Source organism: Myxine glutinosa, chromosome 8 (genome assembly GCF_964187855.1).
Source record: "Myxine glutinosa chromosome 8, kmMyxGlut1.1, whole genome shotgun sequence".
NCBI classification, from domain to species: domain Eukaryota; kingdom Metazoa; phylum Chordata; class Myxini; order Myxiniformes; family Myxinidae; genus Myxine; species Myxine glutinosa.
In genome coordinates, this window is record NC_136268.1 from 26,624,953 (window position 1) to 26,638,616 (window position 13,664).

Here is a 13,664-nt window from a genome sequence, read left to right on the forward strand (position 1 = left end):
TATCCATAAAAATACCCATTTATCTAGTCATCTGCCAAGATATCAGTTTATTGGTCAAAACATCCATGTATTCGTTCATCCGTCGAGATATCAGTTTATCCATCAAAATATCCATCTATTCCTTCATCTGTCGAAATACCAGTTTATCCATCAAAATATCCATATATTCCTTCATCCGTCGAAATACCAGTTTATCCATCAAAATATCCATTTATCTGTTCATCCGTCGATATACCAGTTTATCCATCAAAATATCCATCCATTTATTCGTTCTTAAATAAATCGAAATCTTATCGAAATCTTAAATAAATCGAAATCGATTCCTTCATCCGTCGAAATACCAGTTTATCCATCAAAATATCCACTTATTCGTTCATCCGTGGAAATACCAGTTATCCATCAAAATATCCATTTATCCGTTCATCCGTCGATATACCAGTTTATCCATCAAAATATCCATCTATTCCTTCATCCGCCGATATACCAGTTTAACCATCAAAATATCCATTTATCCGTTCGTCCATCGATATACCAGTTTATCCATCAAAATATCCATTTATCTGTTCATCCGTCGATATACCAGTTTATCCATCAAAATATCCATTTATTCCTTCATCCGTCGAAATACCAGTTTATCCATCAAAATATCCATTTATCCGTTCATCCGTCAATATACCAGTTTATCCATCAAAATATCCATCTATTCCTTCATCCGTCGAAATACCAGTTTATCCATCAAAATATCCATTTATCCGTTCATCCGTCGATATACCAGTTTATCCATCAAAATATCCATCTATTCCTTCATCCGTCGAAATACCAGTTTATCCATCAAAATATCCACTTATTCGTTCATCCGTGGAAATACCAGTTTATCCATCAAAATATCCATTTATCCGTTCATCCGTCGATATACCAGTTTATCCATCAAAATATCCATCTATTCCTTCATCCGTCGATATACCAGTTTAACCATCAAAATATCCATTTATCCGTTCATCCGTCAATATAACAGTTTATCCATAAAAATATCCATCTATTCCTTCATCCGTCGAAATACCAGTTTATCCATCAAAATATCCATTTATCCGTTCATCCGTCGATATACCAGTTTATCCATCAAAATATCCATCTATTCCTTCATCTGTTGAAATACCAGTTTATCCATCAAAATATCCATATATTCCTTCATCCGTCGATATACCAGTTTATCCATCAAAATATCCATATATTCCTTCATCCGTCGAAATACCAGTTTATCCATCAAAATATCCATATATTCCTTCATCCGTCAAAATACCAGTTTATCCATCAAAATATCCATATATTCCTTCATCCGTCGAAATACCAGTTTATCCATCAAAATATCCATTTATCCGTTCATCTGTCGATATACCAGTTTATCCATCAAAATATACATCAATTCCTTCATCCGTCGAAATACCAGTTTATCCATCAAAATATCCATTTATCCGTTCATCCGTCGATATTCCAGTTTATCCATCAAAATATCCATATATTCCTTCATCCATCGATATACCAGTTTATCCATCAAAATATCCATTTATCCGTTCATCCGTCGATATACCAGTTTATCCATCAAAATATCCATTTATCCGTTCATCCGTCGATATACCAGTTTATCCATCAAAATATCCATCTGTTCCTTCATCTGTCGAAATACCAGTTTATCCATCAAAATATCCATATATTCCACCATCCATCGAAATACCAGTTTATCCATCAAAATATCCATATATTCCTTCATCCGTCGAAATACCAGTTTATCCATCAAAATATCCATGTATCCGTCGATATACCAGTTTATCCATCAAAATATCCATATATTCCTTCATCCGTCGATATACCAGTTTATCCATCAAAATATCCATATATTCCTTCATCCGTCGAAATACCAGTTTATCCATCAAAATATCCATATATTCCTTCATCCGTCGAAATACCAGTTTATCCATCAAAATATCCATTTATCCGTTCATCCGTCGATATACCAGTTTATCCATCAAAATATACATCAATTCCTTCATCCATCGAAATACCAGTTTATCCATCAAAATATCCATATATTCCTTCATCCGTCGAAATACCAGTTTATCCATCTAAATATCCATATATTCCTTCATCCGTCAAAATACCAGTTTATCCATCAAAATATCCATATATTCCTTCATCCGTCAAAATACCAGTTTATCCATGAAAATATCCATATATTCCTTCATCCGTCGATATACCAGTTTATCCATCAAAATATCCATATATTCCTTCATCCGTCGATATACCAGTTTATCCATCAAAATATCCATATATTCCTTCATCCGTCGATATACCAGTTTATCCATCAAAATATCCATATATTCCTTCATCCGTCAAAATACCAGTTTATCCATCAAAATATCCATCAATTCCTTCATCCATCGAAATACCAGTTTATCCATCAAAATATCCATCTATTCCTTCATCCATCGAAATACCAGTTACCATACTCAGGTAACTCAGCCAAATACCATACTCAGCCTCGTCTCACGAACGTCAAAAGCACGACACAGCGCGCGCTTTCGGGAGGGGCGGAGCCAAGCCAAACAACATATATATACACATCGATCATTGATCGTGAACCGGAAAATATAATAAATTACTGATATTTAGCGACTCGAAAGGTTCTTTATCAACAACTTATTTTCTCGTGCTTCTGCTGACCTGTCTGCAAGGTGTATAAATCGAAGTCCCGAGTGCGAATCACAGGTGAGCCCGTCCTGAGGTAATTAGCGATTGGGAACGATTCGGAACCTGTGGGTAAATAACCCTTGGTAATTTCCCCAACAGTTTTCCGGACGACAGACTGCCGGTAGGGGACATGTATTGCAGCGCAATGCTCACAATGCTTGTTACTCAAGATATCCGTTTATTACTCAAGATATCCGTTTATTAGTCCCCTACAGGTGTACACCATAGGGGACTATAGGTTTGCACTCCGTCCCTCCGTCTGTTGGTCGGTCCGTCAGTCCAAGAACAGCTTTCCGGACTTTCTTTCTAAACGCTTAACGCTAATGATTTCAAACTTGGCACATGGTTTCGTCATGATGAGTTACAGATCAAGTTCGAACTTCACGACGTTTCGATCATTTTTGACAAAGTTATGGCACTTTGAACTTTGGTAATTTCCCCAACAGTTTTCCGGACTATAATTTGGAGTGCGGTAAGTCATAATACTGTCTTCTATGACAGTGCTACCCAATGCCGGTAGGGGACATGTATTGCAGCACAATACTCAAAATGCTTGTTCCTCAAGATATCCTTTTACCCATCAAGATATCCGATTATCCATCAAGATATCCTTTTACCCATCAAGATATCCGATTATCCATCAAGATATCCTTTTACCCATCAAGATATCCGATTATCCATCAAGATATCCTTTTACCCATCAAGATATCCGATTATCCATCAAGTTATCCGATTATCCATCAAGATATCCTTTTACCCATCAAGATATCCGATTATCCATCAAGATATCCTTTTACCCATCAAGATATCCGATTATCCATCAAGATATCCTTTTACCCATCAAGATATCCGATTACCCATCAAGATATCCTTTTACCCATCAAGATATCCGATTATCCATCAAGTTATCCGATTATCCATCAAGATATCCTTTTACCCATCAAGATATCCTTTTACCCATCAAGATATCCTTTTACCCATCAAGATATCCGATTATCCATCAAGATATCCTTTTACCCATCAAGATATCCGATTATCCATCAAGATATCCTTTTACCCATCAAGATATCCTTTTACCCATCAAGATATCCTTTTACCCATCAAGATATCCGATTATCCATCAAGATATCCTTTTACCCATCAAGATATCCGATTACCCATCAAGATATCCTTTTACCCATCAAGATATCCGATTATCCATCAAGTTATCCGATTATCCATCAAGATATCCTTTTACCCATCAAGATATCCTTTTACCCATCAAGATATCCTTTTACCCATCAAGATATCCGATTATCCATCAAGATATCCTTTTACCCATCAAGATATCCGATTATCCATCAAGATATCCTTTTACCCATCAAGATATCCTTTTACCCATCAAGATATCCTTTTACCCATCAAGATATCCTTTTACCCATCAAGATATCCGATTATCCATCAAGATATCCTTTTACCCATCAAGATATCCGATTATCCATCAAGATATCCTTTTACCCATCAAGATATCCTTTTACCCATCAAGATATCCTTTTACCCATCAAGATATCCGATTATCCATCAAGATATCCTTTTACCCATCAAGATATCCGATTATCCATCAAGATATCCTTTTACCCATCAAGATATCCGATTACCCATCAAGATATCCTTTTACCCATCAAGATATCCGATTATCCATCAAGTTATCCGATTATCCATCAAGATATCCTTTTACCCATCAAGATATCCTTTTACCCATCAAGATATCCTTTTACCCATCAAGATATCCGATTATCCATCAAGTTATCCGATTATCCATCAAGATATCCTTTTACCCATCAAGATATCCGATTATCCATCAAGTTATCCGATTACCCATCAAGATATCCTTTTATCCATCAAAACATCAATTTATCCATCGAGATATCCATTTATCTGTTCATCAATCAAGATATCCGTTTATCCATCGATACATCCTTTTATCTATCAAAACATCAATTTATCCATCGAAATATGCGAGTATCCATCAAAACATCCATTTATTAATATATCCATCAAGATATGTGTGTATTCACCAAAACATCAATTTATCTGTTTATCCTTCGAGATATCCTTTTATCCATCAAAAATATCCGTTTAACTCTTCATCCACAAAGATATCCGTTCATCCAACAAGATGTAGCAGCCTATCCAAGGGGATGTCTGTTTATTCATTAGGATAACCGGTTATTAATCGATATATTCATTTCTTGAGTTGTTGAACAGATACAGGAGTAGAGCATAAAGGGTCTAATAGAGTTGTGCGCACACACACACACACACACACACACACACACACACACACACACACACACACACACACACACACACACACACACACACACACACACACACACACACACACACACACACACACACACACACACACACACACACACACAGTTTTGAAATGGGAATTTATGATTTATGTACAGTGCAAATCTATCACGTGGATAAGGCTCTCACCATTGTTGGCACCGGTCGTTCGAAGGGACATCTTCCCCAGGCTTGTAATGGTTGTTTTTATCATCGTAGCAACCACAACGGTTGAGAGGAACACACGTCATGTTTGTCTCATCCAAGTAAGGCTTGTCGGGTGGGCACGTTGGGAAGCAACCTAGGAAATAATATCCGTTACCAAGTTCTTTCACAACAAGTAAGATGAAATGAAACAACTATTTAGAGCAGTGGTGATCGCAATAATTGTAATTATTGGTCAAACTGTTTTACAAGATTTGTTCATTTTGATGCAAAAAAGCATGAGCCCTTTTAAAAAGAAACTGGGGTTGCCTCCTCTTCACTGTGATACAATAACACAATAAAAACTGTTAATGCACGGAGATTTATTACTTTATTTATGTTGTATACAGAGCAAGGCTCATGTGAGGGCAAACACATTTTTTTTTCTTTTTGTATACAAGATCGAGGCTCGTCAAAGAGCTAACATTAATCACACAAAAAGTCAAACCGACACATAAAACACAAAATAAGAGGAGCGGTAGACAAGATGGCGAGAGAGGGGGAAGCACACAAACAAAACATTTGAGAGCAGGGACATGGAGAGAAATGTGGGAGGGAGAGGGCTTGGGGGGAGGTGGGAGAGGTATAAAACATATGGACACTGCAAGGACTTCCAGGAAAGAAGTTGGAATTTCAAAAAAGTGTATCTGGGGTGAATTAGCGGGGGTAGAAAAGATCAAGGTTTTGGATGTGGGAAGATAAGAGATGGTGGTGAACAGCTGTTTTAAAGACCTGGAGGGAGGAGTGGGATTGTAGGGAGTGGGGGAGTTTGTTCCACAGGTGAGAGAAAAGGGGAATGAAAGAGTGAAGGTGAGCAGAGAGCCTAGATTTTGGCAGTTTAACCATTAGACGGTTGCTGGCAGATCTTGTGCGATCTGTAGGAATATTTGGGGGACAGAGCACAGAGAGAGCTGGGGGAGCAAGGCCGGAGATGAGTCGGTAGAAGACAGAAAGACCACCAACCTGCCTGCGGTGAGTGAGTGAAAGGCCCTCGGAGTTAGCTTCATCGCAAGAGATTCCAATGATTCTGAAAGATTTGGTTTCAACAGCGTGAAGCCGAGCTAGGTGTGAGGCAGGAGCACCGGCCCAGAGGGGGGACCAGTATTCCATTGACCTGCGGATGAAAGCCTTGTTTGTGGTGATGAGCTCGGGTGTGCCCAGGAAGGACTTCGCACGACGGAGGATGCCCAGTCGGCAACTGGCTTTGGAGGCCAGCTTGGAAATGTGGTTTCCCAGGACAGATCATGGCAGATAGTGAGACCCAAAAGCTTGAGTAACAGAACTTCTTCAAGACGATTGTTGAGAAAGTATATGGGAGGGTTGTCCAGATGTTCTTTACAGAGAGAAAAAGAGAGAGTGTGAGATTTGTCAGGATTGAAAGATGTGTTCCACTTGTTTGACCAGTTTGAGATATTGTCCAGGTCTGCAGAGAGTGAAGAGGCTGCAGACTGCCGATCTGAGGATTGAGATATGGAGCGGCAGAGAGTGGAGTCATCAGCAAAGAGATAGAGACGATTTTCCAGAGTCGGAGAGATCATTAATGAAGACCAGAAAAAGCACAGGGCCCAGAACACTGCCTTGGGGAACTCCAGCCTGAACAGGCAGAGGAGATGAGAGAAATCCATTCAGGGTCACACTTTGACTGTGACCAGAGAGAAAATCAGCAAGCCATGTGTGGAGGTTTCCATGGATACCATAGGAGGAGAGTTTGGTGATCAGGGTGGGGTGCCAGACAATATCGAAGGCACGAGATATGTCAAGTGAGACGGCTCTGATTTCCTGTTTGGTGTTGAGGGCCTCCGTCCATTGTTGAGACAGCAGAAGCAGCATGTCCAAAGTAGAGTGACCTGGTCTGAATCCAAATTGATGATCCAAGATCAAGCCATTGAAGAAGAGGAAGGATTTGATATCAGAAGCAATGATGGATTGCATGCCCTTGCGGATGATTTGGAGCAGGCTGATTGGTCTGTAGTTGGAAGGATCTGTTTTAGCATCTTTTTTGTGTAAAGCAGTAATGTTGGCTGATTTCCAAGCTGAAGGCAGATGATCTTGAGCAAAAGAGTGGGTGAAGAGAACAGAGAGAGGGTGTGATAGAGTGGCCGAGCAGGACTTTTGGAGCTGTGGGCTGATGCCGTCTGGTCCAGTTGCAGAATCAGAGTCGAGGTTTGACAGAAACGTCTTCACCCTGTCAGGAGAGAAGGACACAGAGTCCAGGAGCAGCTGGATTCGACTGGGTACGGTGGGTACAGAGAGAGATGGGTTTGGTACACAATATTTGGAGGCAAACACAGAGTTGAGGCATTCGGCTTTTTCACGTGCAGTGTCAGCTGTGTAGCCATTTGAGGTAAGGGAAGGGATGGAGGGGGAACAAACACCAGAAACAGATTTGGCCAGGCACCAACATGATTTGGAGGAGGGAGACAGGTTTGAGTGTTCAGTCTTAGGAGTAGAGAGATATTTATAGTTTCCTGGCTCTCCTGAGGGTAGACACACACTTATTCCGAGCTTTGTAAAATGAATGGAGATTGCCTTTAGTGGGATTAGCCTTCCATGAGATGAAGGCAAGTTGATTCAGGGCAACTACCTCACCACAAGATTCCGTGTACTATGGACGGGAGGAAGGGTATGACAACTGAAACGAGATGGGATAAATCTGTGCATGAGAGAGAGAGATTTTCTTTGGAAGAACTTCCAGGATGAGTTGATGTCAGAGGCAGCAGAGATGGGAGACCAGTCCAGATGTTTGATGGCTTCTTGAAGACCGCGCCAGTTGGCCTGAGTGAAATGCCAGACACGTCGACACTGAGGAGGCCTCTCTGAGAATGGCCAGAGAGATGTCCACTTTAACAAGGAAATGATCAGATGAACCGATTGGAGCAGAAGAACAGCTGACATTTGCAGGGAAGTTAGTCATAACCAAGTCTAAAAGAAGATATGTACCATTGACTGAGACATGGGTCAGGAAATTGACAGATTGTGTCAGTCCCAATGCGTCGCAGATGTTCTTTGCTGACGTGCCATGGCTGGTGCGAGAGGTACCCACACCCAGCCAGCTGGCATGATGACAGTTGAAGTCACCACATATGAGGAAGAGAGAGTTGGGATAATATCCGTTTATCCATCGGATATTGTCCCGCACATTACAGGTGCACAACTCGATATCACTTAATGTTGCTTTTTTTCCTACTTATTACCATACGAAACCCACCAATGCTCTCATCAACAAGCCAGTCAATCTATTTAAAGTAATCAGATAAAACTTGGGATCTATGGCTGTAGAGTATCAGGTAAACCTAAAAACAAGTCAATAATACAATTGTGTACCTTCAATGGTAGGCAGGTTGTCACTGCACTCCTTGTGAGGGTAATGGCAGCTTTTGATGCAGCTATTGCTGCATGGCTGATAGTGCCAATCACAGCCATTGTGATGGTTGTAGTAATCACAGTAAATGGCTGTAAAGGAGTGTAAACGGTTACGATGAACGCACATCAATTCCAAGATCATCAATGGTTTTGCTACATGCTCTGCGGGTTCTTACGGCACAGGGTTGGAGTCCTCCAGTCCACACAGATCCCGGCATCGTTACAGGCCTGGGCATATGCTGACACCGCCGTACAAAAACACACACAGTCTCCGCCGGTATTGCAGCCACAGGCATCGCGCACACACGCTTCATAGTACATGGTATAGTCCACCTAGAAGGGAGCACGATGAGAGGTTTTACTGGGTTTTCAGAGGAAATAAGAATACTAAAAGGAAGGGCCATGAGAAGCAACTATTAAAAATGATTAATTAATCAATTAATAAAATTAATTAATCAATTTGTTATCACACAACATCGTTAATCGTTAATCTGAATGGTTAGGCACTAAGATTGATCCTGTTTGCTGATCCAGAGATTGATCCTGTTTGCTGATCCAAGATTGATCCTGTTTGCTGATCCAAGATTGGTCCTGTTTGCTGATACAACATTGATCCTGTTTGCTGATACAAGATTGATCCTGTTTGCTGATACAAGATTGATCCTGTTTGCCAATCCAAAATTGATCCTGTTTGCTGATCCAATATTGATCCTCTTTGCTGACCTAAGATTCATCCTGATTGCTAATCCAAGATTGATCCTGTTTGCTGATCCAAAATTTATCCTGTTTGCTGATCCAATATTGATCCTCTTTGCTGACCCAAGATTCATCCTGTTTGCTGATCGAAGATTCATCCTGTTTGCCAATCCAAGATTGATCCTGTTTTCCAATCCAAGATTGATCCTGTTTGCTGATCCAATATTGATCCTCTTTGCTGACCCAAGATTCATCCTGTTTGCCGATCCAAGATTGATCCTGTTTTCCAATCCAATATTGATCCTCTTTGCTGAACCAAGATTCATCCTGTTTGCTGATACAAGAATGATCCTGTTTGCCAATCCAAAATTTATCCTGTTTGCTGATCCAATATTGATCCTCTTTGCTGACCCAAGATTCATCCTGTTTGCTGATCGAAGATTCATCCTGTTTGCCAATCCAAGATTGATCCTGTTTTCCAATCCAAGATTGATCCTGTTTGCTGATCCAAGATTGATTCTGTTTGCTAATCCAATATTGATCCTCTTTGCTGTCCCAAGATTCATCCTGTTTGCCGATCCAAGATTGATCCTGTTTTCCAATCCAATATTGATCCTCTTTGCTGAACCAAGATTCATCCTGTTTGCTGATACAAGAATGATCCTGTTTGCCAATCCAAAATTGATCCTGTTTGCTGATCCAATATTGATCCTCTTTGCTGACCCAAGATTGATCCTGTTTGCTGATCCAAGATTCATCCTGTTTGCCGATCCAAGATTGATCCTGTTTTCCAATCCAAGATTGATCCTGTTTGCTGATCCAAGATTGATACTGTTTGCTAATCCAATATTGATCCTCTTTGCTGACCCAAGATTCATCCTGTTTGCCGATCCAAGATTGATCCTGTTTTCCAATCCAATATTGATCCTCTTTGCTGAACCAAGATTCATCCTGTTTGCTGATACAAGAATGATCCTGTTTGCCAATCCAAAATTGATCCTGTTTGCTGATCCAATATTGATCCTCTTTGCTGACCCAAGATTGATCCTGTTTGCTGATCCAAGATTCATCCTGTTTGCCGATCCAAGATTGATCCTGTTTTCCAATCCAAAGATTGATCCTGTTTGCTGATCCAAGATTCATCCTGTTTGCTGATCGAAGATTCATCCTGTTTGCCAATCCAAGATTGATCCTGTTTTCCAAACCAAGATTGATCCTCTTTGCTAATCCAAGATTGATCCTGTTTTCCAATCCAAGATTGATCCTGTTTGCTGATCCAAGATTCATCCTGTTTGCTGATCGAAGATTCATCCTGTTTGCCAATCCAAGATTGATCCTGTTTTCCAATCCAAGATTGATCCTGTTTGCTGATCCAAGATTGATCCTGTTTGCTGATCCAAGATTGATCCTCTTTGCTGAACCAAGATTCATCCTGTTTGCTGATACAAGATTGATCCTGTTTGCTGATACAAGAATGATCCTGTTTGCCAATCCAAAATTGATCCTGTTTGCTGATCCAATATCGATCCTCTTTGCTGACCCAAGATTGATCCTGTTTTCCAATCCAAGATTGATCCTGTTTGCTGATCCAAGATTGATCCTGTTTGCCGATCCAAGATTGATCCTGTTTGCTGATCCAACACTGATCCTGGTTGCTGATCCAGGATTGACCCTGTTTGCTGATCCAACACTGATCCTGGTTGCTGATCCAAGATTGACCCTGTTTGCTGATCCAAGATTCATCCTGTTTACCAATCCAAGATTGATCCTGTTTGCTGATCCAAAATTTATCATGTTTGCTGATCCAATATTGATCCTCTTTGCTGATCCAAGATTCATCCTGTTTGCCGATCCAAGATTGATCCTGTTTTCCGATCCAACATTGATCCTGTTTGCCAATCCAAGATTGATCCTGTTTTCCAATCCAACATTGATCCTGTTTGCTGATCCAAGATTGATCCTGTTTGCTCATCCAATATTGATCCTCTTTGCTGACCCAAGATTCATCCTGTTTGCTGATCCAAGATTCATCCTGTTTGCCGATCCAAGATTGATCCTGGTTGCTGATCCAAGATTGACCCTGTTTGCTGATCCAAGATTGACCCTGCTTGCTGATCCAAGATTCATCCTGTTTACCAATCCAAGATTGATCTTGTTTGCTGATCCAATATTGATCTTGTTTGCCGACCCAAGATTGATCCCGTTTGCTGATCCAAGGTTGATCCTGTTTGCTGATCCAAGAATGATCCTGTTTGCCGATCCAAGATTGACCCTGTTTGCTGATCCAAGACTGATCCTGTTTGCCGATCCAAGATTCATCCTGTTTGCCGATCCAAAATTTATCCTGTTTGCTGATCCAATATTGATCCTCTTTGCTGACCCAAGATTCATCCTGTTTGCTGATCCAAGATTGATCCTGTTTGCCAATCCAAGATTGATCCTGTTTGCCGATCCAAGATTGATCCTGTTTGCTGACCCAAGACTGATCCTGGTTGCTGATTCAAGATTGACCCTGTTTGCTGACCCAAGATTCATCCTGTTTACCAATCCAAGATTGATCTTGTTTGCTGATCCAATAGTGATCTTCTTTGCCGACCCAAGATTGATCCCGTTTGCTGATCCAAGGTTGATCCTGTTTGCTGATCCAAGAATGATTCTGTTTGCCAATCCAAGATTGATCCTGTTTGCCGATCTAAGATTGATCCTGTTTGCCGATCCAAGATTGATCTTGTTTGCTGATCCAAGATTCATCCTGTTTGCTGATCCAAGACTGATCCTGTTTGCTGATCCAAGATTGATCCTGTTTGCTGATCCAAGATTTATCCTGTTTGCCGATCCCACATTTATCCTGTTTGCTGATCCAAGATTGATCCTGTTTGCTGATTCAAGATTGATCCTGTTTGCTGATCCAAGATTCAACCTGTTTGCTGATCCAAGTTTGATCCTGTTTGCCAATCCAAGTTTGATCCTGTTTGCCAATCCAAGATTGATCCTGTTTGCTGATCCATGATTGATCCTGTTTGCTGATCCAAGATTTATCCTGTTTGCCGATCCCACATTTATCCTGTTTGCTGATCCAAGATTGATCCTGTTTGCTGATTCAAGATTGATCCTGTTTGCTGATCCAAGATTCAACCTGTTTGCTGATCCAAGTTTGATCCTGTTTGCCAATCCAAGTTTGATCCTGTTTGCCAATCCAAGATTGATCCTGTTTGCTGATCCATGATTGATCCTGTTTGCTGATCCTAGATTGATCCTGCTTGCTGATCTAAGATTGATCCTGTTTGCCGATGCAAGATTCATCCTGTTTGCCGATCCAAGATTGATCCTGTTTGCTGATCCAAGATTCATCCTGTTTGCTGATCCAGGATTCATTCTGTTTGCTGACCCAAGATTCATCCTGTTTACCAATCCAAGATTGATCTTGTTTGCTGATCCAATAGTGATCTTCTTTGCCGACCCAAGATTGATCCCGTTTGCTGATCCAAGGTTGATCCTGTTTGCTGATCCAAGTTTGATCCTGTTTGCCAATCCAAGTTTGATCCTGTTTGCCAATCCAAGATTGATCCTGTTTGCTGATCCATGATTGATCCTGTTTGCTGATCCTAGATTGATCCTGCTTGCTGATCTAAGATTGATCCTGTTTGCCGATGCAAGATTCATCCTGTTTGCCGATCCAAGATTGATCCTGTTTGCTGATCCAAGATTCATCCTGTTTGCTGATCCAGGATTCATTCTGTTTGCTGATCCAAGATTGATCCTGTTTGCTGATCCAAAATTGATCCTGTTTGCTGATCCAATATTGATCCTGTTTGCTGATCCAAGATTCATCCTGTTTGCAGATCGAAGATTCATCCTGTTTGCCAATCCAGGATTGATCCTGTTTTCCAATCCAAGATTGATCCTGTTTGCTGATCCAAGATTGATCCTGTTTGCTAATCCAACATTGATCCTCTTTGCTGATCCAAGATTGATCCTGTTTTCCAATCCAAGATTGATCCTGTTTGCTGATCCAAGATTGATCCTGTTTGCTGATCCAATATTGATCCTCTTTGCTGAACCAAGATTCATCCTGTTTGCTGATACAAGATTGATCCTGTTTGCTGATACAAGATTGATCCTGTTTGCCAATCCAAAATTGATCCTGTTTGCTGATCCAATATTGACCCTCTTTGCTGACCCAAGATTGATCCTGTTTGCTGATCCAAGATTCATCCTGTTTGCCGATCAAAGATTGATCCTGTTTTCCAATCCAAGATTGATCCTGTTTGCTGATCCAAGATTGATCCTGTTTGCCCATCCAAGATTGATCCTGTTTG

General features: G+C 40.7%; 1 protein-coding gene across 1 annotated transcript in view; it reads right to left on the reverse strand.

Moving 5' to 3' along the window:
• Positions 1-13,664, reverse strand: part of LOC137433090 (uncharacterized) — a 163,959-nt gene that overhangs the window by 79,360 nt on the left and 70,935 nt on the right. The window contains exons 28-30 of the mRNA XM_068125545.2: positions 8,826-8,982; positions 8,611-8,739; positions 5,233-5,383 (exon numbers count right to left, since the gene is read on the reverse strand). Coding sequence (XP_067981646.2) covers positions 5,233-5,383; positions 8,611-8,739; positions 8,826-8,982 — 437 coding nt within the window. The remainder of the gene's footprint in view (positions 1-5,232; positions 5,384-8,610; positions 8,740-8,825; positions 8,983-13,664) is intronic.